The following is a 25864-nucleotide window of genomic DNA, read 5'->3' as shown; positions in this document are numbered from 1 at the left end:
GCCTACACAGGTAAAGGAGTCTCTAGAGCCAAGAGAATTATTTTGCACTCAACTGACACAACCTGAGCTTCTGCTTGAAAAAGGAAAAGGCATTTACCATTTGAAGATCTCAACTTGCCTTTCCCACTCAAAGCCAGCTTTGTCATTTTACAATCATCTGTAAAGCAGGAATCTACCCCGCCATAACAAAGCCTCCTCTGTACTGGCGGGGACTACACAAAGAAGCCTTTTCCAGTGGGCCAGACTCATGACTCAGTAATTTAGCCCAACTCAACAGCAAGCTGGTCAGCTGATTTGAAAGTTCCCACATGGGAAAATGCATTACATCTTAGTTATTTCCCTCAGTGTATTTTTAAGTTACATATTCTTCCGCAGTTCACATTCTTGCCTTACTCATTGCAGACTGCAGCTCTGTATGAGGGTACAGGCTATCTGGTTCTTCAGCTGATACAAGGGCTTCAGCTATACCACACAGAATGAGACACATTTGTCTTTGACTTGACAGCTTTCATTCTAAAAGGCTCTTTACTTCTTACACATACTCAGTTTCAGCTAAACAAAGGAAACTGAGTTAGTTTCATAATAAACCGATCAGAGTAGAAGAATCCTCCTCACCGGCAGGAATTAAGCAGCTTTTTAGATCTAGACTGAGGCTTGCTCCAGCTGCTTTAGGTAGTATTCTAGTGCTACAAGGCCTTCAGGGAAGAAAAAAAAAGTAACACATTCTTGTCCTCTCTTTTCCATGTTAAGGAGCGGAGTCTAAAGTCTTTAAAAGGTGGCCATCTAGTGGATAATTCAAGTTTAATTGAACAAACATTTTTACCTTTATTTCTTATCTACAAAAATGGGACTTGTAAGTGTGCAGAGGACTAAAAGGAGGGACCCTATGGCAAGAACGCTTCTCCTCTTTAAGGGATAGCCAATGCATACAAGTTTAAACGGCTTTTGCCAGCTACTGCCCTGCGCCAGTTCATCTACTACTTGTCCTTAACAGGTGGATATTTAATTGAACATACCATCCCAAATCACAGAAAGCTACTAGAATCTAGGTTACATGGAATTAAGAGGAAGAGTTACTTTACCTTCATGCCCTTTGAGTGTCGTGATAACCGAGCATGTGTTCTGCTCAAGCTTCAGAAGCGTGATCTGTCCAGAACAGTCACCAACAAATGCATGCCGAGTTTCATAATCATATCTGAACAGAAGTCAAGGAAAAGCCTCATTTGCTCTTAAGAGTATTTTAAGGACTGAAACAGACAGCACAGCTGCCACCTACACAACCAAAACAAATTAGAAATAAAATTCAGTCTGCCAGATAAATATTTATGTAACTATTTCTGAAGTGTTTGGACACCATAGTAGTAGAATCCTTTTCATTCCTCTTTTCTCCCCACCTCTCCCCACCTTTCCCTGTATGTGCAAGCAAGACAATATGGAGAACAAGTGAGATAAACTAGAGGATGGAGACTCTTATGGCTTCTCCCGTGGCTTTCTAATACATTAGTTTGAGGCAAGCAAGTATATTTAAATCATTTGTAGCACACAGTTACAGAACACACTCATGATTTTCTACAAGAGATACCAAAACTCCTCAGGCTACTTGTTACAGTGCAGAGCTACCGTTAGGAGAACTACACTGGACATGAGGTGCCATTCAGTCTTACTTAGTATCTGCTCCTAACATGCTAGGAGACCAAGTTTATAGAAGTACACCAGCCGATGTCCCCAGGATAGGATAACTAAGATTCAATGATGATGTTCCTCCACAACTAGTTTACCTTGCAGCAAAAACATACTCCCACTGTTCTAGCTACTGAAGAGGCAAGACCATCTCATTCTTGTTGCTCCTCCCCACGCTTTCAAGTTTGCTGGTCCTTAGGAGTACTATCCATGACCGAACAGTATTTCAGAAAGGGTTCTGCCATGTAACACTGACATAAAAGCCACACTGCATCCTAACATGGAATCTATTTACATGGTGGCATGGTTGGAAAAAGCATTATACATAAGTTTGCTGATATTCTGTTCTTGTTACGACCTGACTGTCTCGAGAAACTAAAGGACAGCAGGATGGATGGAACCAGTTCATTTGACATCTTTAGAAGGCTTTTGCTATTTAGAATATAAGTGAGAGCTACAGAGGAGAAAAAAACCCACATACGCACACAGAGCTGACAGTACATAATCCAGGAGTCGGGCATTAACTCACCTGTCCTCCTGGAGCCAAATAAATGCAAGTAGCAGCTAGCAAAATTCTCTCTTCTATGCAAGAGAAAGAAACCAACTTTAAGAAGTTTGCATACCAAAAAGCTTACCACTGTAAGTGAAGAGGTTTTGTGATCTGATGACATTCTGAAGTCTCTTAAGCCTCCAGAATCTTGAGATAAACAATATACTTAAACCCATCAAGTTCCTGAACACGTGATCTTTTCTTCATCCTAGAAGTTCATGCTACCATTATCCTGCTAATCCAAAAAAGAACAGGTACTCTACCATGTTTTACAGATGCTTACACACAGGTTCATTAACTAATAAGTTCTAAAGAACCTCCCGATAGGGAGACCAAGCACCCAGTGCACATACCAGAAGGTCAGTTCTTCCAGATACAAGTCAAAGGAATGATCAATTAGAGCACATTTTCAAATGTCACGGTCTTCAGTGGAAATTATTTTTATCTTGATAGAAAAGGTCATATTCTCTTGTCAATTTTCATAATAATCTCTTCCACAGTATTTGCAATAATGAATGTTAGCTAGAGAACCCATGACATTCAAGCACTGAAGCTCAGAGGTGCCAGACTGTGCAGTGAACTGGTCTCATAACATACACTAGTATTAACCCAGTTCTATGCTACCATCAGTAGGTAGGTAGCATAGTAGCATCAGCATAGTAGGTGTGAAACATTCAGCAGGACACAAGGAAACCAAGTTCTAGAACAAAGACAGCAGCAAATGAGTAACAGGACAGCAGCACAGCCTTGTCAGCTCTGCACAGATGGGAGACCTCAGAATGCTGAGCATGCTACTGGCAATGAAGTAGTTGCTTTCCTGACAGTTTCTTAGCATTTAACAGGTATATAGTACTGCTAAAGAGGTATTTATTTTGAGAGAGACGTAGTTTACCTCTTTCAGCTTTTGAATCATGCTACTTCTACAATGTTACTGCCATTAACCCTCATATACCAGTCAGTACCTCCAAGCCTGCAGTATCACAAGCCCAAACTGCCACAATTAACAAGCGATAAAAATAGTTTTCTTCTCCTCTGAAAGGACTTACTAATGCTCAGAAGTCCTGATGCACAAACTACAGCTTTAGCTACTGAGTTTGTAAGTCTTTTAGATAGTATAAATAATGCCCTGAAGTACTTTAATTGAATAGCCAACTGCAGTTTCTAAACTTCGAATGTGGCAGTTAATAGCAATTTGCAGGAAAGCAAACTGCACGTAGACAAATTTAAACCAGTAATGCATAAAGTTTCAACATACTTTGTAGCTTAAAAATAGAAAATATTAACATGAGCAACAAGAGAAGAATAAAGGAATCTGAAGGACTTTTGTAACATTCAGATTAGCAGAGTTTAATCACTACTGGCACGTATGACCATCCCAAGCAGCGAGTTGTGTAAAGTTAACATCCAAAATACATATGGTGGCCTAAGCAATGAAACCGCTTTTGCTTCCAGAACACTACCAGTCCTGAGCTGAAGTGAAGTGCAGCTATCAGGAGGTGTCATCAAATTCAATGGAGCTAAACTGCTCTCAAGATACAGGCCATTTTTACATAGTAATGCTTTATACACTCTGAACGCTCAGTTCTAAACCAAGGAAGGGTCCTCATATTGTGCTTCATCATACAGCAAATAAGATCTAATGGAAACATAAGTTGATAGCTTAGTTTTAACTTTTTGCACTTGGAAGCAAAGCCAGGCAAAAAAGGGAGACTTTGCACAGCTCAATCATCCTGCCTCCATCTACTTGCAGAGCCACATGATAAGCCCAATAAATTCACTGGTTTAAAGCAGAAAATGCTTTTAATGCCTTTTAAGAACATTCCCAGCACTGGCTATCCATATAGCCATGGAAAGCCAACTGTAGTGGGCTTTTCCTCAATAAAATTCAAGAGCATCCAAATTACCTTCTAGTCAGGCTGATTTAGAAGGAGCCTAGTTATAAATTAGGTGCTCAAAAGCCTGTGTATTTGGACACAAAGGATGTGTAATCTTTGAGATTATTCCTGCAAACACAAAGTTGTGTAAAGCAATGATATGGCATCACAAGTTATATCACAGGGAGCACAGGATTTATTGAAGTATGGCATGTTCCAGTTTCTCCTCTAGAAGGACACAAATGCATACTGCCATCTGTTAAACAGAAAGTGACTGGCCTAGAAATTATACAGGCCAGCCTATAAAGATACAGTTACTAGAGTCTCTCACAACATGCTACAGACTAACATCTCAAAATTAGGAACTAGCACACATTTAGACTTCTGTAACTCACAAATTCACAACATCCTTTTACTATCTAACAAGAGCAAATAGAAGCAGAACTATTAGATGTCTGATCAGAATAAGGGTTTGCAGACTTGCAGGACAGGTAATTTAATCTGTCCCATCCTTTCATGTAAAAAGCTGAAGTGAGATCAGGGGAACAAAGTACTGTGCAGCAATCATTCCCAAAGGATACTGTAGACATGAAGCCCAAGAAGTGAAGTAATGTCTCCCCAGCATACTCCCACTTCTGGTGCACATCCAGCTGATACACTTGTCATGACCTGTACTGATAACCCACTCTGACGTCAAGCAGAAAATAATAGCAGACACTCGATTCTGATGAGCTGTGAAAAGAAGAGATTCTTGCTAGTTTTTCCTAAAATTGAAGTGTCCTTATGAACAATGATTCAGAGACATAGAGTGAAAGTGATATCAAAGAAAGCTTCAGGAAGTTTTCACCATCATGTTATACTTGTTCCAAGGCTGCATTGAAAGGTTAACATTGTTCTGTTTAAATGAACAGAATAGTTTAAATAGTTTAACGAATCAAACACAGTCAGTCAGCTGATTTGAGCTTTTCACACACACACACACACACACACACACACACACACACACACACACACCCCAAAACAGACAGAGGCTGAGTTCATCCCAGGTACCTGAAGTGCTCTGGTTAAAAAGCAGGTAAGCCCTCAGCTTCCTTTAGTTAGGCCAGGACTTCTGGGGAGCAGTGTAACACATCTAAAATCTTAATTGCTTTCTCTAAGTGCCTCTTTCCCCTCATGGGAGTTATGGTCAGATTCATTCCTCTAAGTACCTGAAAGTGATTTAGTCCAGGTCATTCAGTTTGCTCCCTGCGACAGCAAACGGATCTCAGCAAGACCTCAGCTTTGTTTAGAATGCTGCCACTAAGCAAGAGTTACAGAAACGTTATAAAGGCCTTCCCTGCCCCAGCAACACATTCCCCCAAGATGCAAGTACTTCTCTTAGAGCTGTCAGGTCATCCACCTTAGGATAAAGGGGGTCTTGTTGTTTAAGAACACAGTCTTTTCCTTGTAAGCAAGAACATTTGCTTCTATCCGTATCAGGGAGTTGCAAGACAACTACACCTTGTTTTGCTATGTATCTGTAGTCTTTTAACAGAAAATCTCCCACAGGCCATTCACATTATGGGTTACAATTGTAACCCATAATTGGATTTTGTATTTCTCTTAAAGGATGCACAGACAAATGCTGAAAATAACTTCTCCATAAATATTAGATCAACCCCTATTCCCAAATACCTGAAAACCAATTTTTTCATCCGTATTGCTCTTCTAGATGATAAAGGAGACAAAGGCTCTTATATTTAGCTAGAAATAGCCTATTCCCAGTGTTTATAGAAAATAAGGATAGAATTTGCAAATATCAAAACACACCTTTAGAAACCTCTTACCCTAACTTTCATGTAATGCAGCTACTCCACTTGAAGAGCAAGATCTGAACTCCCACTAGTTTTGGCTCATCACACTTGCAGGCTCATGATGTGTTTAAGCGATGACGACTGCAATTCTGAGACTCAGCTGACTGAAGATTACTCAATAACAAAACATTTATTTTATTGAAGTTATCCCTAACTAACTGGCAGTTGGAAGAACAGTCAAATTAAAGCATATTTGGCCTCATCCGTGATGGTACCCAATTTTCTGAGCATTTTAGAAGCCTCCCCTTGACACAAATGTTAGTGTAGACACTGGTAACAGTTTACCTGGATAGGTCTTCACAAAGTTCATCTTATTAAAGTCCTCTGAAACGTGAAACTCCTAAAGCCAAAGAAGTGGGACAGTTAGAAGAGATATCACAATCAAATAGGCAAGAGATTCATAAAAAGAGTAGCGATCTCACAAACCAGAACTTGCACAGCAACAATGCATCTTATTAAAACCTAGCAGTTTCTCAGGCTGAAGCATAGCAAACTGACAAGTCAACTGCAAGTTAATGTTCAGATTTGTACTGAACTGCTGTTTTCAAGAAGCGGCACGCTCTCAGAACCAAGTTCACTGAAGGGAGAATACAGAAAGAGATGAGATGCCATTTGTCCTCAGTAAGAACAAACAAAACTATCTTGCAGTATTTTGGATTTAAGGATCTGAGACTTCATAAAAAACAGGACAGCTTTAGATGAGAGTGTTCTGTATTGACCCATTAGGATTACAGAAATTTTAAAGGTTTCAGCTTACAATTTCAAGTAGTAAAGTATCGCTACTACTGACATTAATTTAGTACTCTTGCTCTTTCTAGGACAGTTATTACTTTGGAAAATAGTTATTACTATTTTCATAGAGAAAGGAAACCACTAAAACATCTGAGAGTCATAGGATTCCCCTCCTTTCCCAAGAAAAGAGGGGGAAGAACACAGGCCTACTTTCTATTCTACCATATGCATCCTCCCTCCAATAGGAGGAGCGAAATTAGAGCAAGAGGACAATAGGACAGAAGGAAGACTTCCCAGAAAGGAAAGAAGTGCATACATTTCCTCTTATCCATGCAAGGCAAAGGGGGAGTGTCTGGAAACCAACCCTGACTCTTGTAATTTTAGAGCTAGAGGGCTGAAATTTCCACATTAGAAGAAGAGGTCTACAACAAGGAAATCCAGAGACATCTGCATTGCTAAATGCAGGCAGATCCATACTTCTGGCCAGATGCAAGCTAGCTCCAGTTCATAATCCCTATCATTACACTGCCATGGCACTCTGCCCAGCTTAATTTATTCCTCAAAACATTTCCCTAACAAAGTATAATTTGGACCCACTGTTACACTGGCGTCTCAATGCTTTCCTGAGGCTAGCTGGCTGTCATCCACCAGAAGAACTTTTGTGTCTTTGCATTGTGATAAAGATCCTAAGCGTACTGCCAAAGAATTCAGCCATTTACTAGTAGCTCCATTGCAAAGAGAAGGGAAAAAAACAAATCATCAGCTAGTCAGCAACATTTGATGCTCATGGATGATCTAAGCAATTCTAATCTGCATTCTTAAGAAAAGTCACAGCAACTTACCATGATAGCTCCATTATCCTGACCTACGAATATTCGTCTGCTGTCGTGATGGTAAGCCATGGCTGAACATGGAGCTGTCAAAAAAGCCAGCACATTAAAATTATTGAAGTACGAGCATATACATGACAGTTATCAAAATCAGTTTCTTTTACTCAGAACCAAAGCTGTTTAAGGTTAGGAAGTTTGATGAAAGTTAATCTGCATAAATACTGTCCCTTGTTAAGTCAATTGAATTCCATCTGCTCGGCTAATCAAAGATACAGTACTACAGTAAAGCAGATACACCACTAGAAACCTCACACAGACTTGATTTCCTGCCATAACTCAATAGGAGGAATTTTATAACTGCTGGAAATTTAGCTTGCAACAACAGCATGTGCTTACATTTAAGAACTTGAGCTTTCTAAAATTATCTCAGAGTCCTGAGTTGTATACAGGAACAATATTCCCTTCTTTGCACTTGAGGACTGTAACGTTAGAGATAGTGCACTAGACAGACATATGTAATCGCTTTCCAGCTTCATACAGGATTGGATCTCAACATCTACATCTTTAAGAAGACTCATGTGATTATAAACAATCTATTTCACAGAAAAATCTCTAAAGACCTACTTCCATTTTTGAAATGGAGAGCTAAAATAGGTGTGAGATGCAATGAGAGGGGAATTACAAGAAAGTGTCCTAATAAGGATTTCACAACCAAATCTTTCACTAAAGAATGTCCTCCTTAAACTTGCAAGTTTCAGTTTGCAAGCTGAGTTTCAGGGATATGGTATTCTGATCTAACACCATCTTCGCCAATGCCCTCAGAAACATGTGGCCTTAAAAGTGTTTTCAGAGATTTAAATCAGATAGGACAATCTGGATTAGTACAATGGTCATACTGCACAAGGACAAATAAGTCCCTTGCAAATACTAAAGGCAAGCTTATTTTATAAAAGGTTCTTAGAGCACAATCTGAATAGTCTATTTAAAGACTTGATAAATGGTACAACTGTTGTTATTTAGACTAACTATTAGGGGGTGGGGGAAGGGTGAAAACAATTATGGCTAACATTTCCAATCTAGATCTAGCCTATCCTGTCTGCCGCTGAAGAAACAGAACATCTAGTCCAATTCTTTGGTCTTCATTTAACCTTTGCATACAAGTTTCTTCAGAAATTGTCATTTTGGAGACTTCACCCTTTGTTTGGCTGATGTTTCATCATTACATTCCATCTTTTTGTTTATGGTACGTTTCTAGGCAACAACTGTACACTAAAGAGATTACAGCAAAAGGCCTAGGCTAAGAAGTGATGTTTCAAAGACAAAAAAATCCCTCAGCACTGGAGCTGCTACTCAGAAGTGCTTTCTTAATAATCTAACTGTCAGACTAGTTTCAAAGTAAAGTTTGATCTAGAGACATTACAAAGTTCCCAAATTCAAAATCACCAAGTGAATCCAGTGCTTGAGGAAAGAGGCATTCTCATACACAGAACACATAATCACAATAAAAAACTTATGTAGCTATGCTTAGTGATGACTTACCATCACTATCATTTTACTTACATGACATAGTGTGATAGATGCTGGGCCAGTATTGCCCACTGTCTCTCTTCAGCCATACTCGTATTGTTCTGTGTTGTGGGAAGATTAGGGAGAAAACAGTTATAAATGTGTGTACGTATCAGCGCCAATCTTCCTAGCTTTTCTCCTACTCCAACAGGGAGAAATAATACTAAGAACAGTCACTCTTGGATGCCAAAGAGCTTCCTCCAGAACTATTCATGCACCAAGTTTCACTAAATATGACATGGAAATACTATGTCAGTTCACCTCAGGAACTGCTACATGTTGCATCTCTTGAATCCTCTCCTTAGCTCCAGCTGACTTAAGTCAAATTCAAGTTGCAGGAACTTAGCTTTGACAGAGCAAACTGTAGCTTGTTTTATATTATACATCTATACATATTTTTTAAAATATGATATGATTTTTAAAATATGATATTTTAAAAAAGGCATCTCAAGCCATTCTAATATGCAAGCTTGAAACTCTAAATTTTTACAGCTTCTCTTACCAACTCTTATTTCAGCAAGCCAGATACCAAATATTAACAACAGTAGCACTTCACCCTCTAGATCAGCACATTACTCCAGCACTTGACTTGACACCTCCATCTCAAGAGATGGATGCAAGGATCCACAGAGAGCATCAAATATAGTTTGATATTATTTCCTCTAAGCCATCTCTCTGCTATCTCATGTAGAAATCCAAAGGGCAAGCAATGTTAGCAGCACTGTTATTTAGGCCTGGGGAAGAGTGCAAAGTACAAACAGGACTGATTATCTGGTCAAATGGGAATTAAGAGAACTTGACAAGACAACATACACAGCTTGCTAAACTTCTTTGTAACACCGTTTTTAGTTAGTAATATTCCAGAATCTGGCCTCTGAAGGAAGGGGAAAAACTATCTTGAGAACATTTCATATTACATCGCTCTCATGACGGTTAGACTTTGGGAGAAGGGATAGGAAAGAGTCAGTAAGGAAGCAGAGTATCATCTACTAAAAACATTCTGACAACAAACACATTCAAAAGGAACCTACATCAAGAAGGTGAGAGCACTCATGTGGACAGGATTAAGGTTATTTCAAGTCTATTTTAAACTTCCTCTCCAAACCATTGTTTGTGTTCCTTGTTCCAGTTTAAAGTTCAGAAGTCCAACTTCCTCATTCCCAAGTGGAAGCCTAAATGATCTGTAAACGCCTGTATCAACAGATGCTTAAGAGTTTTCATTGAGATGAGTTGTTCTATTTAGACTAAAAAAAAAAAAAAAGCCTGGAATTTAGAAAAATTTAGAAAAAAGTAATCTATAGGAGGTGGATTTGCTAAACACCATATAGGATAGCTAATAAGAGTTTAACAAAGAGCACAGGAGACAAAAATATCTTACACCAGGACTAGAGCTTTCAGGACAGGTTAAAGAATAAGACATAAAACCAGAACGCTACCTTTGTGATTCGTTTAAGGGTCTTTCTTTAGAAGATCACTCAAAAATAACAAATCAGACAATATCTGCCCTTAACATACTACTTTTTCCAACAGCTAACTATCAGTGGAGCTGAGTACACACTGCCTCAAAACAGTTAGATTTTCAGCTTTTGAACTGAGCCACATGGGTCTAGTAGCAAGTGCACATTACTCTAGCCCATTAGTTAACTACTTTGTATTAAGACCATTTCTTAAAAGAGAGCCAGTTCTCTCTCCCCTTATCATAATCCACTCCCTGCCTCATGGTCAAAAAGCCCAATGCTTCAGAGAGCAGTTGTCATTTCTTAGTAACATGAGACAAGGAAACATAACTATGTTTCCAAGTCAACCTGGTAAACACCAGTAGTAGCATAGGTTAGCGCCTGTAGATTTTAAAGCTTTTTACTCATTTTTTTCAAGCGGCTTCATTGCACTCACACTGTTCAAGTGTTTGAGACGGCAGCTTCCAGCCACACTAATTCAACCCTCTGACTTCTAACCAAAATGCAATTATTTTTGCTCTAAACAGACTAAAAGCAGTTACCATAGCAATTTGAGAACATTCCACTCAGTATTCTGGTGGATTTTTCTAAACTAGGAATTGATACCAGGGAAGCATAACACTGCTGTTCTAAGCAAATGATTTCCTGGGGGTATAGTTCATACAGAGATCATTAAATCCAGTCTCTCACTAAAGTTGAGGGCCTAAGCAAATAGCTGCAAGGGTCAACAAAATTAGCTCCCGAAAGCTTATTTTGGTTTAAGAAAGATTTAGATTTAACTAGTGTCATGCTTGCAGTGACAAGCTGCTGGAGAGCTTTGTATCTAATTCTATAAAGCTGTGACTCCGCAAAACTTGATAAGATTGCTTAGCAGTCATCAGCTAATAGCATGTGCCAAGACTGCACTTCTCCCTGAACCTCTCTCCTACAGATCTCTTGTGCTGCATTTCCTTTTGTTAGGACAAATTTATTAGATACCAATTCTAACTGGAAGGACTAGAGAAGTCCTCCAAATAATACCATTTCTGTAACCTTCTTCTATCATGAAACTCTTTTATTATGAGAACTACCATAGTAATGCTAGAGTCTTTAGTGCTCTTCTCAAATCCTACTCTAGTTTCTTTATTTAATGAATAGGCCTGCACTCAGTACCTGAGAGGGCTGGCTACCACTCACCCTTCCTTAAGCATTCCTGTTAAGGACCTAGAAAGACACAGGTTTGATTGACAGTCTCAGTAAGGACGTAAAATGCCAAAACCCATTAATGACCACTCAAATAGACAAAATTTTTAATTTAAAGATGACTCAAATGAAAGCGACAGGAGGAAGTTAAAACAAGATAAAAGGAAAAAAACTCCAAGCTTCCCCAACATTGATTATAGAAACAGAAGTTAATTTTGCTTAGAAAGCAGGTACGTTCATAGAAGAGTTATTTAAAGGTTTTTTTTTTTTTAAAGTAAAATTAGACATCTTTAAACAATATGGACTGTGGCTTTATGAATTCCTAAGGATTTTCATTGTTTCTCAATTGGCATTTCATTTACAGAGCAAGTAAGCACAACACAGTCTGCTGGAGGAAAAAAGAAAATCTGGGAGAATAGGGGCAGGCAGCCTTTCAGCATCCCACCAGTATTTGTAGCTTGTCACATCTGCCTCTAAAAGCCAAATGCACAGGTCAGGGAGAAAGAAGTGATAAAGACAGTATGCAAACCCAAACTTGTTATTACAGTACAAACAGATATGCAAGTACTATGCGGACATACACCAGCTACTGTTTTGAGAAGTGCATTTTCCTAACGCCTTCAAACAACTAACAATTGCTTTCCTATCTGGAATCAGTGATTAACAAATGTTTTCCTAACAGGAACACAGGACTACATTTTCCTGGCAGTCAAAATAAATCAGAAGTATTTAGGCTGACATTGACTGTGTTCCCAAAACAGCATTAGGAATCTGGTTTAACCACAGTGCGAGGCAACTCAAGGACACAGCCTGCAATTGATGCTTTTTGTTGAATTTCTACTCACTACAGCATTCATTTTGACTAATATTTAAGCTCCATAACTGAAAAAAACAATACTGTAGCTTAAGAAGCAGCTTCAATGTGATAGGAGCTCCCAGAAGTCACAGAGCATTATTAGTATTCAATATGCTAGGGACTCCAGAGATCACCTTAGCCCGTGGTAAATATTATTCCATTATCTCACACTCAGGATCTTTTACACCAGTTTATTATCCCTCAGCACCCCCAACTACAGCTGGAAAACACTCACCTTACCTTAGTCACTTGTCTGCAGAAAACAAGGGTATTAATGCTAAGTCCAGAGATCTGACTGTAGCATAGATCTGTGAAGCCCACACTGGACTACCTCAGATTTGAGAAAAGGCCATTAATTCTCAAACAGCCAGATGTAACTCACAGCTGATAATCTAGGCAGCTAGCTAGCTCAGGTAAGAGGAACACACTGCAAGCAATTCCAAACATTTTCTTGGCTCCACGGTCACATAGGATGCCTGTAAGGCCACAGTTAACCATCCTAGCTAGATAAGTTCTGAGAAAGCTTTATAGATAGCAAGAGAGTTGTGTGCTGAAAAATTAGATTGGGAAGATGAACTACTCACTCTTGCAGGCATTCTTGCCTCCCTTTTGACTTCAGATCTTCAGAAAGCTAAGATTCGGTTGGTATTTGGAGATCTACTATGACATATTTTGTACCATCAAAAGAATAGATCAACCACTTCTCATTCTAGGAAACCTTATTTCCAGTAGAAAGAACTGTAATTACCTCAACAAGAAGGTACTCCACAACATTCCTGGAGGATGTTTCTGCATCAGTAACATTATCCTCACTGCTTAACTTGTAAACATATTCCTCTGGCTGGTTATTATGAAATACTTGCTAGCATTACTTATATTAACTTTTAATCAAAAGCCCTGCTCTGTTGGTATACTACTCAAAGGTATTGTACATAGCAGCTCTTTCACTTCCCAAGCCCTACACCTTGCCTGCTGCTACCAGCATAATCAGTTATGCAGTATTAACACCCACACCCCATTTTTAGGGGCAAACAGGAGGCCAAGAAGTTTGATAACATGTTAAACTGTGGGGGAAGGATACATGAGTGAGCAGGCTTTGATGTACTGTAGGAGGTACCCAAAATTAGAAGTAGTACAATGCAACAGTTTCTGAACATTGAAAGATCTGTGTACCTCTCATACTAAGACAGGGAACAAGAGCTCAGCCTCAAGATTCAGCCAGGAGTTTTTGTTTGAAACTTACACACGTCAAAGGTGGAGAATTGCCTCTGCTCTCCTTAGGCAGTTCTGTATCTGACACCAACATCTGCCCAGAAAAAGAGGTAGTTGTATCCTCAGCTCTTGTCAAAGCAATCTAAGTATGCAGGCCACTAGCCTTTAGCATTAGGCTAACAGACCTTTTTAAGTTTCAACATTGCCATTGTCTGCTATGGGCCTTTGCAAAGGGCAAAAAAAGAAAAAAGACATTTCTACCATGAAATTCTGTTCAGATTTAACTGGGATACCTACTCTTAAGAATTCCTACTTCCTCTTCTCTGCCTTGGGAAGCATGTCAGAATAAACGGAACACAAACATGCTAAGATACAGCCCACACTACCACCAAAAATGAAGCTTCATCCTGCACCATAGTAAGATACCAGAACAACCACACACAAGGGAAAGATGGGGAAGCGGCTCAGCCTCATCCAAAACTCATTATCCATGCACTACAGAAAGTCACTTCCACAGCAAGGGAAGAGACGGACCAGGAACACCTTTCGGTCAAAGCCAAACACCACCCCTAACACATCCAGTGTCACTGCCTGCTGCCAGCTAGGTGCAACTACTCCCATGGCTCAATAACGAACAGTGTGTGCTGCTGCTTCAAAAGCATCAAGATTTAAATCCTGCTGATTTTACACAGGGACAGCTACAGCTGGAGGAAACCATTTACCTATTTACAAGGCAGGAAATTGCATTTTAAACACTAAGAAACCATACTCAGCTGCAGATTCAAGCTCTAAAGAGTCAGGTGCTGCTGCCTATGCTCTGTGGAGTCACAAAATTCAGACTGTAATGTTTCCCTTAATATCCATCTTTCAGTGCACATATTGCACAGTGTGATGCTATATAGTTTAATTATATTTAATAGCCTGATATCCAATTGCATAATTTGACAAGCATGCTTGCCTTTTACCCTCAGCCCCTACTGACATTAAGCTGAAGATATTTGGCATTTGAGACCTCAGCAAGTTGGAAGTTTGGGAAAAAATACAGACATAACTGTTCTGTAGGATAAGACTAAGAAGCTGATGGTATAATCCTAATGCTTATGTTTTCTTAAGTCCAAGAGTCACCACTTAAGAGTATGTCTTTGAAGGACCATTATAAGAGCCACGCAACCTCATAGCCATGGCCATGGCTGAAAAAAAATATTTTTGAGGAACAGAAGCTGGAGTTTAGGAGCCCAAATCCAAGTGCTTCAAAAAATTTTTTTCAAGTTCAGTTACATTCAAACAATATAAGGGAGGTCTTTACCTTATTCAAGCTTTTAGAATAAAGTGATCAGCTTTTATTCCCACTCCCAATAACTGATAGCTCACATATGATTTAGCATGTTAGTCTTCAGGAAAAACAAGGGAGGGGGAGTGCATTCAATTAGCCACTCAAGATAGCTGTGTTTAGTCTGTATTTTCACACAAACTACAAGCAGAAACTACTTATTAAGTCTCCCTCCTGCCAAATTCAACTACTTCTACTGCTTATTTTATAGTAAATTCAACTAGCACTTGAAAACAAGTAATCTTTTGCATGCCAAGGAAAAACGCATTCTTATCACTCCACAGGAAGCAGAGTTAGGTGAACACTGATTTCTCAGCAGCGCTGGTAATCAGCTTCAATAAGTGAGGCTATGGCTTCACTTTTTTTTCTTTTTAAATATAAAATTTATGTTGCTAGGTCACTAAGTGTTACAAATACAACTGTGTGCTTACCTGATCCATATAGCAGCATGAGGATATGTTCTATACAAGTTTTTTTTTCTTTAGTACCAGCTACTGAAAGAGCAATAGTCTCTGACAAACTTCATTCAAAGCTAGACAAGCCTGCACCCTTTGCGTTTAAGAAAAAAAATAAGATCTCAAGAGCCTGCGCTAATGCTAAGCTTACAGAGTTTAGCATGTGCTGTTAGTAGCTGGTGTTTGCTCTTTATGATCCAATACTCAGTGCCATAAAACCTTGTTCACCAGTTCAGGCAACACTGTGGCTCTGATGAATCCCAACACTTGTTATACTTCGTTTCTCATCAAGTCAGGCCTTTTAAACGAGGATTTGTGCAAAACTAAGAGCAGCTGCAGTTGAAAGTTTTGTCTTATAACGGCAAAACTCTCTTTACCAAACCACCTCTCAACGAACGTATTTCCACAGGCTGCTGGGGTTTCTAAACAGGAGCTCGCAGGAGGGGTGTCCCACCACTTTCCCCGCTCAAAACCCACTTTTCGCGCGGCTTGCTGGAGAGTCCAGACGTCCCCACCGCACGGCGGGCCCCCGGCCTCCCTCCCGGCCAGCCAGCCTCAGCGACACCCGCTTCCTCCTTCCCGGTTTCGCCGACTCTGAACAACTCCCCGGTGACGTTACCGGCACGCGGAGCAGCCGCCGTGCAAAACAGGCGATCCAGCGCCGGGGGCAGGACCAGGCTCCGGGGGTGCCTTCCCTGCCAGCCGGCCGCCCCGCCACCTCTCCCCCGGGCGTGCCGGCCGCAGGCCTGGGCCGGGCCGCCACAACGGGCCGATGTTGACGGCCCCAGGGCCCCCTGGCCGGGGGTGGGGAGGGGGCGCGGCCGGCCCCCCCGACGGCCGAGGAAACGCGCCCGCTCGCGCGGCGCCACAGCGCTGCCCGGCCAACGGCAGCGGCCCGCCGCCCCGCCTGCCTCGCGCCCGGAAGCGGGGAGCCGCCGGCGCCCGCCGGACTGCGCGGCCTCGGCAGGGCCGCAGGCGACGCCGCTTCCCCGCGGCCCCGGGCAGCGCGGGCTCCCTGCCCCAGCGGGCCGCCCTGCCCCATCGGGCCGCGCCGCGGGCGCTCGGTGGCGGCCGGCCGCCGCCTACCTGTCCTCGCTGGCGGTGATGACGCCGTCCTCCTTGGGGATGAGGAGAGCGGCGCTCACGACGTCCTGGTGCCCCTCGACCTTGCTGAGCAGCACGGGCCGACTGCTCTGCGGCCGCGAGTGGATCTCGGCCGCCATCTTGCCGCGCGGCCCGGCCCGGCGCCCATCAGCTGACGGGTCGCCGCCGCGGGGGGAGAGCCGGGCGCCCGCCCGTAACGCTACGTGTAGCGGCGCCGCCCGAACCGCCCCGCGCGGCCCGTAGTGCCAGGAGTAAAGCGCCCCCGCAGCCTGGCGAGCCGTGGTGTTCCGTGTGCAGCGGCGGGGCCGCACTGACGTATTTTCTGGAGTAGAACGGCGGCCCCGCCCGACGGCCGTATTTCATAGAAGAGCAGGAAACACTGATCTAGCCTGGGGCAGGGTCGGCGTGCAGCACGGCCCTGGGGCATCTCCGGGCAGGATCAGCCCCCGTGCCCGCCACCGGGGCCTTGGTGCAGGGTGGTACCGCGCAACAGGGAAACGCACGTTTCCTCGGCTTCGGCTAGGCGACTACGTCCTCACGTTGACTGTAACAACAGAGTTCAGCCCAGGAAGAGCGTTACTGTTAAATATAGTTATTGCTATTATTCTGCAGTCCTCATGAGCCCCACTCATTGTCCATGTCCCAGCTGGACTAGTGCCATCATAAGGCAGCAAAGAAAAGGATATTCCTGCTGGAATAATTAGTGGAGGAACATGGACTGAGGAAGGATGTGTAGTCACTGGAAATGCAATAGCTAGGCTTTTTATATCTTTTAAACTACAACCAGCTGTAAGCCTTTATCCTTTAAGTTCTTAAGCATCTGGATTGCCATGGTTATTTTTCACATGCATTAGGCATGATGACATTCCCCACAAATTCAGCTGATCAACAACAGAATTGCTCTCTTCATCTCCGAGCTGTTTTCCAGAAATTGCTGGTGACAATTGTGCTGGTGGTGCTCACGCCTTTGAGCCCAGTCCTGACCCAAACCCCCTCCTTGTTGGGATTGGCCAGGGGCTGTAGGAGAGATTACTGAAGTTGTATGTCTGCATTAGCTGTTTCTCACAAAATGTATGCAGAGGAGGAAAAGGAGGTATGCAGTTTGTATCTAACTGCTTGGAGGTTAAAGCATGTGGGAGAAGTAGACTTTATTTCTGCCCCTGCCCAGCAAGACTTTACCAGCATCTTCCACTTACATATTCTTAGCCAGAGGTTAGGGGGAAGGAGGCGGGTGAAGTTCTCAGATATTCCTGCAAAAGCTGTTCCATCTGCACAGAATAATTAATAAAACAATAATAAACAATATTTGAACAGTGCTGTGCCTCAATATGACCAACACAGATGTTAAACTTACTTGAGAGGAATTTTATCTGCCTTACTGGATTTCCCAGCTATGTGCTGGCCAGCAAAAGAAATGAAGACTCAGGAAGAATGGGTTCAGCTGGAAGTTTTTAAAAGATTTGTGGTTAAATATGGTCTGCTTTGTCTTCAGCTTTTCCCTGTTTCCTAATCTTTCCTCCCTTTTTCTGGACTCCATCTCTCCCCCACCCTTCTTTCCTATTGAATTCTGCCAGCTCCTTCATTCGACTCTTTCCTGTGTCACTGTGTTTATCTTTCTCCCCTCGTCTTCCAGACAGCTCCTAACCTTACAGCATGTTTGTTTTTCCCCTCTCCATTTCTTATTTTTAAATTAAAATCTATTTTTACATCTCCCTGTTCACACATCTCTCTCTCACTGTTCTCCAATGAAACTAAGCAAGTTAACCCTACGCTACCTTGCATCTCCTATGACAAGGTCCTGCAGAAGCTCAGCTGTAAGATGAAATGGTGAGCGAAGGTCCTTTAACAAGAGAGTGACTATGTTCACTTCCTCCAGGGTTTGCATAACTCTATTCCCAGGCCTGGGGACGAGGCTATGACCAAAGGAGAGGTCATACAAGGATGCAGGGAGGAGGCAGGTTTTTCCAAAAGGAGTGACCCTTGGAGCAAAGCTACCCAGTGCCTCAAAGGGATGCAGGTGCTGAATCCTGTTTGAATCTAGGGGAGTTAAAACATCTACTTCCTCTGCTGGAGCGCAGCCTCCCTGTCGAGAGACTTTATCCTTGCTGCACCTTTCAGGGAGCTTGGGGCTTTCTCCCGGTGCTTTACCACTCAATACCTGTTTCAGAAGCTGCGATTCAGTAAGAGGCAGAGGCACGAACTCAACACACTGCAGCTCAGGAGCGCTGGCTGCGTATAAATGCTTTTGTGCAAGAGCAGCTGGAATCACTTGCCAGTTCCTGGCATCAGGATTAGCTTTACCAGAAGCTCCACTGAAAAGCTAAATAGTTTCTTGGGTAACACGCTGGCCTGTAATGCTGTGAGAGTCTGGCCTGACTCCCTTTTGTAAGAGCAGACTTGGTGTGCAGCAGTCTGGCTTGGTCACCGAAGGAAGGAAAATTACTCCAGATAGATCCAGGTACTCCAGAAAGATTTGTTAGATCCAGTCTGACAAATTGGCCCATTACAGACACCAGGCAACGCCTACTAAGTAAAATACATGGCAGAGCCAGCTCTAAAAATCACAAAATTTCAGGCCTTAATCATGTTTTCTGTGCAAGGTTTCCCTACACTTGCAAACCGCGGTACAGTGCTTGGCCCAGTGGACATACACACAATCAGAAATCCCTCATTATCCAAGCAGCCAACAAAAGGCTCCTTGTTGCTCAGCGCTATCTCTTCTTTGCCCAGGCTCATGCAGATCGCATGCCTACTCCTCTTTTCTCTTTAAATCTGACCTGCTTAGCTCACAGCATTTGCCAGAAAAATCAAACTCCGGCTCTTTCGCCGAAGAAGAGCCGAGAAGGAAGTGCTCCCACCGCACAGAGACCTCCACAGCCGGGACCCCTGCAGGAGCTTTCGGCTATCGTGTGGCACGCCCAGGCGGAAGTGTTTTCAAAAACAGCTATCCTAAGACTTCATTTGGTAACTAGCGGTTATAAGCGCTCCACAAGCAGAAAGCCTTCCCACCCCAAGGCTGCTGCTTGCGCCTCCCGCGCTCTCGGCCACGGTCTGACTCCGGTTGGGTCTCCCCAGCCTCCTCGGGCCCCCAGATCCAGCGCGGCAGCAGCCCTCCTGCAGCTGCGCTCGCTGCCCGAGCAGGACGACGGCAAGAGGCACTGTGCCTCCACCCGCCATTACTGGCCTCCGTGCAGGTGCTGCTTGGCTTACGGTACATCCTTCTCCTTCTGGAGGCAGGGAGTATGGAAACACCCCACGGTTTCCACCTCCAGATTTACAGCCTACAGCATCCTGCTTGCCAAACCATTCCCCCTCCTCGTGCCTCTGCTACGGTCCCAAAACAAAGTACTGTCATTTCTTGCCTCCCTGCCTTCTCCATCCCACCTCCGCTCCACAGATCCCTCAGCTGCAGCGGTAAGTGCAGCTTTAAGGAGTACTGTCCCAGGTAAATACCACCACAGCCACACAACACCTGGCACTGAAGCAGCGCCCTTTCCATCTCTCTGTTCATGACATTTCCAAAGGCATTGTGGAGGCTGGCTTCTTAACTCATGCGCCAGCGCTTTTCCCGCAGCCAAAATCCGGCAAATGCAGTTTTTTGTCACGAGCACACATTCCCTGCACTGGTGGTGTCCGCTGCCAGGCTTCTGGCCTGCCGCAGGCCCGCGGCCCCGGCTGGGGCTGGGAGAGCTCAGGATCACAGGAGAGCTCGGGCTCACCAGGAGGGGAGGCCTCCCCAGCACAGCTGTGAAACAGTCTCCTTTTCCTACAACCCAGCTCCCGTGAAAGCAGGAGCCGGGACAATAACTGCTAGAGCAGCGGGTTCCGTGAAAGCAGGAGCCGGGACAATAACTGCTAGAGCAGCGGGTTCCTGCCCACGGGCAGGCTCCGACCCCACAGCAATCGATAACAACCCCATTTTAAGTACAAAGCCCTTTACGAGAGATTTCGCACACGGCTCCGTGCTCGCACTTGGGCCGCAAGAGGGTGCTGAGGCCACGTCGGGTGGCGCGCGGGGCGGAGGGGCGGGGACGGCGGGCGCTCCGGGAGAGGTACCGCCAGGCGGGAGGCGCCGACAGAGCGGGGCATTCGCCGCTTTGGCCTGTCTTCTTTGACCTTGGTTCTTTGAGGATGTTTTTAAGAGCTCCTGATAAAAGAAACTGAGAGCACAGGGCAAAACTACTCAAATTCCATCATTTACCCTCTTGAAAAAGAAAAAGAAAAAATGTACCATGAACCACACTGAGGGTGGAAGTGCCCCCTGAAAGGGCCTGCGCTGCCCCAGGGCAGCCAGAGCAGCGTGCTGCTGCTGCTGGGGACAGGAGCTGCAGCCAGCCGAGGGCCAGAGGCAACACATGCAGGGCCAGGAGCGCCTGCCCGGACCCTGGCAGCAGGCACCCACCAGCCAGTGTGTTTGGGAGCCAGGGCAGGACCCAGGCCATGTCACAGCTCATCCCCCATGTCCTACAGCTAGCATAGCCTGTCCCCACAGGCACCCTCCTCCTACTCCTCCCCAGCTTCAAGGGCAGCACCACCTTCCCGCCCCCTCTCCGATCTGTTCAGATCTGTAACCAGCCAGTGCTAGGTAGCCTGGAAGCAAAACCAACGTTCCCCGTGGAGCAAGGGTGCACACGCAGTCCTTCCGTGGCCTGCCCTTTGGTCTGGGCAACGTGGCTCACAGCTATTGCAAGGAGCAGATACAGGCTCCAGGTGCTCAGGCCACGAGGGAGAGCCCTCTGACTCACTCGCCTGTTGCACAATCATCTTCCAGGAGCTGCCGCGCTTAACCACAAGGGGCTTGGTGTGTGAGGAGCCCACGTCAGATGCTGCCAAGAGATGCCATGGGCACAGCAGCTGGGGAAAGCTCTGGGAAGGTAGCCCCCTGCTCAGGGCTAACTGTACTCTGAAGGTACATTGGAAAGGAAATGCCAGCATGTTAACATGCACACACATTACATACAGGGCCAGACAGGGTCCAGTCTTCTAGTCTGGGGCAAAGTTATCCCTACCTTGGCCTTGTAAATAAAAATAGCATCAATGGGAGCTTCAGTGTGATCTGGAGACACAGGCTGGAAAGAAGCACAGCACTGAGATAGCTGTGTTACTGTGAGCTAATGATATTCACCCAACATGACCCCATGTTCCCACAGCACAAAAAACATCATTAGTCAAAAACCCACAGAAAATCATAACCTAGTAAGTGAAAGGCACCCATTTGGTCATAACAGTAGCCCAGGAAACAGAGCAAGGAGGTCTGTATGCTGCCATTGGCTTAGCACCAGGAGGGGCATGGGGATCACATCTGCATCTGCTTTTACCTATAGGTCACCCTTACCTGGGTAGAGGCTTGTCTCCTCCACATCCAGTACAAGACTATCAGGGCTATCTAGGCCAGCAATAATGTAAATTATTATTCCCAAACAGGCTTAAACCATTATAGATTTTTTTTTGAGCATTACTAATACATGGTTTAAACAGGGCAACATTTAAGGCTACAGGACTTTCCTTTTGCTTGAAGTACAGGGACACTTTATAGGGCTTTGCTTACAAAAGGTATTTGAATTTAATGTTCTTTAGTAACCTGCTCTGCTGCTGGGAGGCAGCGCAGCAAGGTTTATGAAAGAGAGGCTGCTGTCAGAAGTGGGCTGCCAGCAGGGAATTCAGCAGTGCTACATCTAAGGACCAACAGCAATTACCCCTGTGCAAGGGCTAAATAATCTGCCCCCCCACCATCCTCTCCACTCCGAACTTTGCCCATGGGCATAGTATGTCTGCTGCCAGCACATGCAGCACACACCAGATCTGAAAGTTACATGTTAATGAAATCTGGAAGCTGTGAAAGAAAGGCAGCCTTTTTAGAGCTCTCTGAAGCTATGAAAAACAGCCAAGACAATTTAGCAGACAACTGGCCAGCTAGTTTTCCCCCATAATTATTTTATAAATAGCTTTCTTCATTACAAATCCGCTTTAGGAAATTCTCAGGGAGTTCTAACAAACCCTTCCTTCCTTCTTAGTCTCTAGGCTAAAACTGTAGCCACAAGCATTTTAAATGATCATTTCCTGCCCAAGGCTTCATTCTGATATTGCTTAGGAGTCAAATATAACAGTCTGAGCTTCACATCTCAAGGGAGTTTATACAGAGAATGCATTATCTCCATTTCCAACAGTGGAGAAACCGAGGCATGCCTAAGGAAAGCAGCTGATTACAGGAGGCCAGTAACAGAGAGCAGAAACAGGATCTAAGCTGCAGTTTGCACTCCTTCCATGAGGCTTCGCTCCTGCCTGAAGTTACAAACACATCATTGAGTTACAAGCTTTCTCCAAAGCCTTTACACATTCAGTCTCATGGTTTCTGTTCTTGCAGGAGAATTGTTCCTCCCTCCCCCAGCGTACAGCCCCAGGCAGGCTCCATCAGGGCACACGTGCCTGCAGAGCAGTGGTGATTTCACCACCATGCCCATACTTCTCTGACAGTGCTTGTCCTCAGGTAGGGAGCTGGGCTACATACTGCATAGGGCTCTGGGGCCTAAAAATACCTAGCTTTTAGTGGAGTAAAGATAAGGTCCAATCATAAAGCAGCTAGAAGTAAGATGAATAAATAAAAGGGGACCCAAGCAGTGTTCATCTTAAACCTGATATTCCTAGAGACAAAAAATATTAATAGACAGCCTCTGAAGATTGCAGGCAGTCCCCCACACCTTTGAAGACCAGCTAATAAACTGTTGCAGTAAGGGTTAATAAGAGTACAGTAAGCACAAGCCTAACACTAACACATCAAGCTGAACTCTAGTTACTCTGTCAAGTAGGACTGGAAATCTGATATGAATTCACTCCCAGAACTGAAGCTTTCTGGATGAGCACAGATGGGGGGGGCAGTGTCATGCTGTAAAAAACCACCAACTTTTCAGCAGCAAGCCTAACCTCCCCCTCCCCAGCATCTTATTTCCCTCAGTGAGATCTCCTTCACTCAGTTTACAGGCAAATGCTATCAGCATCCTAATTCAAACTCACTTTTGTTAAACCTTTCTTTCCCCAGCGCTGAAGAGATGCTGTTTGAGAGTGTCAGGAATGGTAGAGCTGAAAAACATTCTCCTGAGCTGTGACATATTTCACCCATGTACTACTGAGTCCTGAAGCACACAAGTAGCTGGTATGTGTGACATTTGCCACCAGTTTGTTCAGGGCTCAGCTCTGACAGGTAGTCCTGGCCCCTCTCAGGGGGAATAAGCCCACTCACATTGGCAACAGCCTGCTTTGCATTGCCCAGCTTCAGCCTGGTTGGGGGAAGAAAAATAAACCAAACTACCAACCACAGAGTAACTTCAGTGTTTCAGGCAGTCATCTCATTTTGTCAAGCTGTTTCTGGACGAACAGAAAGGAGAGTCAGTTGTTTACAGAGAACTAGTGTTAAGGTACACTGAAAACTCAAACTGCTGCATTTCCCCCCCCCCCCCCCCCAATCCAATTCCAAGCCTGCTTGTGGCACAGAACACATTGCTTCTGTGCACAAATGCTATGGGAGCTCAGTTCGAGTGCCAACACCTTCATTGTTGATATTCCTAGTGAGAATTCAGTAGAAGCAACTAGAAAATTCTTGTATATGGATGTCACTGATATCAAAATAGCAATACTGCTATTCTGAAATGCCTTGCAATTCCACTCTGCCTCAGAGTCCCAAGAAGGAAGCATCCAGCACCCCAGCAGTTACTTCTCACTCTGGAGAGAGCTGTATATATCATGACACATTAGGAAAGTACTTTCTGCAGTCCAGCTCTAGTCCTAGCTATAGTTTCTATGAAGCAGCATTTCTCAGTTATTTTAGCAGTAAAAACTGCACCCAAGCTAGATGCAAGATAAACCAATGCAAGTGTTGCTATAGTTATGCAATGCTCAAGTCTTCTGTTATTACTCCTTATCTTCACAAGATGTAACAAGCTGAAGCCAACCCTGGAGAATTTCGCGATTCAGCACCAGAATCTTTAGGAAGGTCAGTCACAGACTTGGAGCCTAATTTTGCTGCCTGCATCACTACCTCAGCAGGACGTAAGAATGAGATCAGAAGAGTTTTTCCATTCACCTCCTTGGAGTTAACAGTGCAGGAGACCTAGCTCTGGGCATGCAGAGCTAGGTCTGTTTGTGAGAATTTGGGGGTAGTCAGCTGACATGGCCCATGAGAAGACAGCTAGCCAGACCTATTGTTCTTGATGTTTGGAGTAACAGAGTCAAGGAGCCCAAGACATCTTACAAACTTTGAGGAAGCAGCTTCCTCAAAACAAAACCAAAAAAACAGAACAAAACCACCCATACAAAACAAGAAAATGAAAAGCCAGCAGCTTCAACCAGACACTCTTGCTCTAGCACTGTTCATGGTGGTGTCTTTTTTTTAAGAATGTGTAGGTGATTTTTTTTTAAAGTTATCACTTGTGATACATTACCTGCAACTGCTTATTCTGAGATATCATCTTTGTTTTTAACTGGGTTAGCACTAGTCACCCATAACACATTTGGGTGCCTTCTTCTAGAAGCTTTTTCACTTAAAAAACCTGTGTTCTTACCTGACAAAGAGGCCCAACTCTCATTCATCCTCCAGCTTGTGGATACATGCCACAGTCATCTACTTAAACCAGTGCTAACTCTGAAAAGCTGTAGGAATTTCTGCCCATAGAACACTAATCAGCTGGTTGCCCATCTCCATGAACCTGGCCTTAAGGGACAGAGATAATAGAAGAGATCTGCTTTTTCATCCAAATCCCTAGGTTGCCACAAGAACAGCACAACATGCTTTCAAACAAAGCACCATCTGTGATGAGCCAAACTGATTTAGTGCTTCTCCTTTGAAGAGTTTGCATTCATGGAAGTCCTGCACAAAGCTGAAGACATGCAAATGAACATGTAACCTACATCACAGGAAGTTTGAGGAAAAGTCCTGAAGGAACACTTAAGTGTTCTTACTTGGCATTTTTAGTAAACTTGGACACAGCAGATACAAAGAATTTGGTCTTCAGACACTTGATCTATGGATAATTCATCCAGAGCAGGAATAATTTCGGTAAAAAGGGTAATCACCAGCAGGACAAAAAAAAAAGACAGCCTTTCTTTCAATTTAGAAGAAAGTTTCAAACAAGTACTTTACAGGGCTCTGTCCCAAACACCTTTCAGCACATCACTATCATCCACAACATG

General features: G+C 43.8%; 1 protein-coding gene across 1 annotated transcript in view; it reads right to left on the bottom strand.

The window, feature by feature from the left end:
• The window catches only part of WDFY1 (WD repeat and FYVE domain containing 1), a 28190-nt gene extending 11194 nt beyond the window's left edge, over positions 1–16996 (bottom strand). Inside the window, exons 1-6 of the mRNA XM_026109590.2 lie at positions 16664–16996; positions 9080–9147; positions 7532–7605; positions 6243–6297; positions 4686–4836; positions 1083–1195 (exon numbers count right to left, since the gene is read on the bottom strand). Coding sequence (XP_025965375.1) covers positions 1083–1195; positions 4686–4836; positions 6243–6297; positions 7532–7605; positions 9080–9147; positions 16664–16800 — 598 coding nt within the window. The 5' untranslated portion in view covers positions 16801–16996. The remainder of the gene's footprint in view (positions 1–1082; positions 1196–4685; positions 4837–6242; positions 6298–7531; positions 7606–9079; positions 9148–16663) is intronic.
• Between the last annotated feature and the right edge of the window lie 8868 nt (positions 16997–25864).

The sequence above is a fragment of the Dromaius novaehollandiae genome, chromosome 9 (genome assembly GCF_036370855.1).
Source record: "Dromaius novaehollandiae isolate bDroNov1 chromosome 9, bDroNov1.hap1, whole genome shotgun sequence".
Taxonomy (NCBI): Eukaryota; Metazoa; Chordata; class Aves; order Casuariiformes; family Dromaiidae; genus Dromaius; species Dromaius novaehollandiae.
Note: the sequence above shows the minus strand (reverse complement) of the source record. Positions and strands in the feature narration are given on the sequence as shown.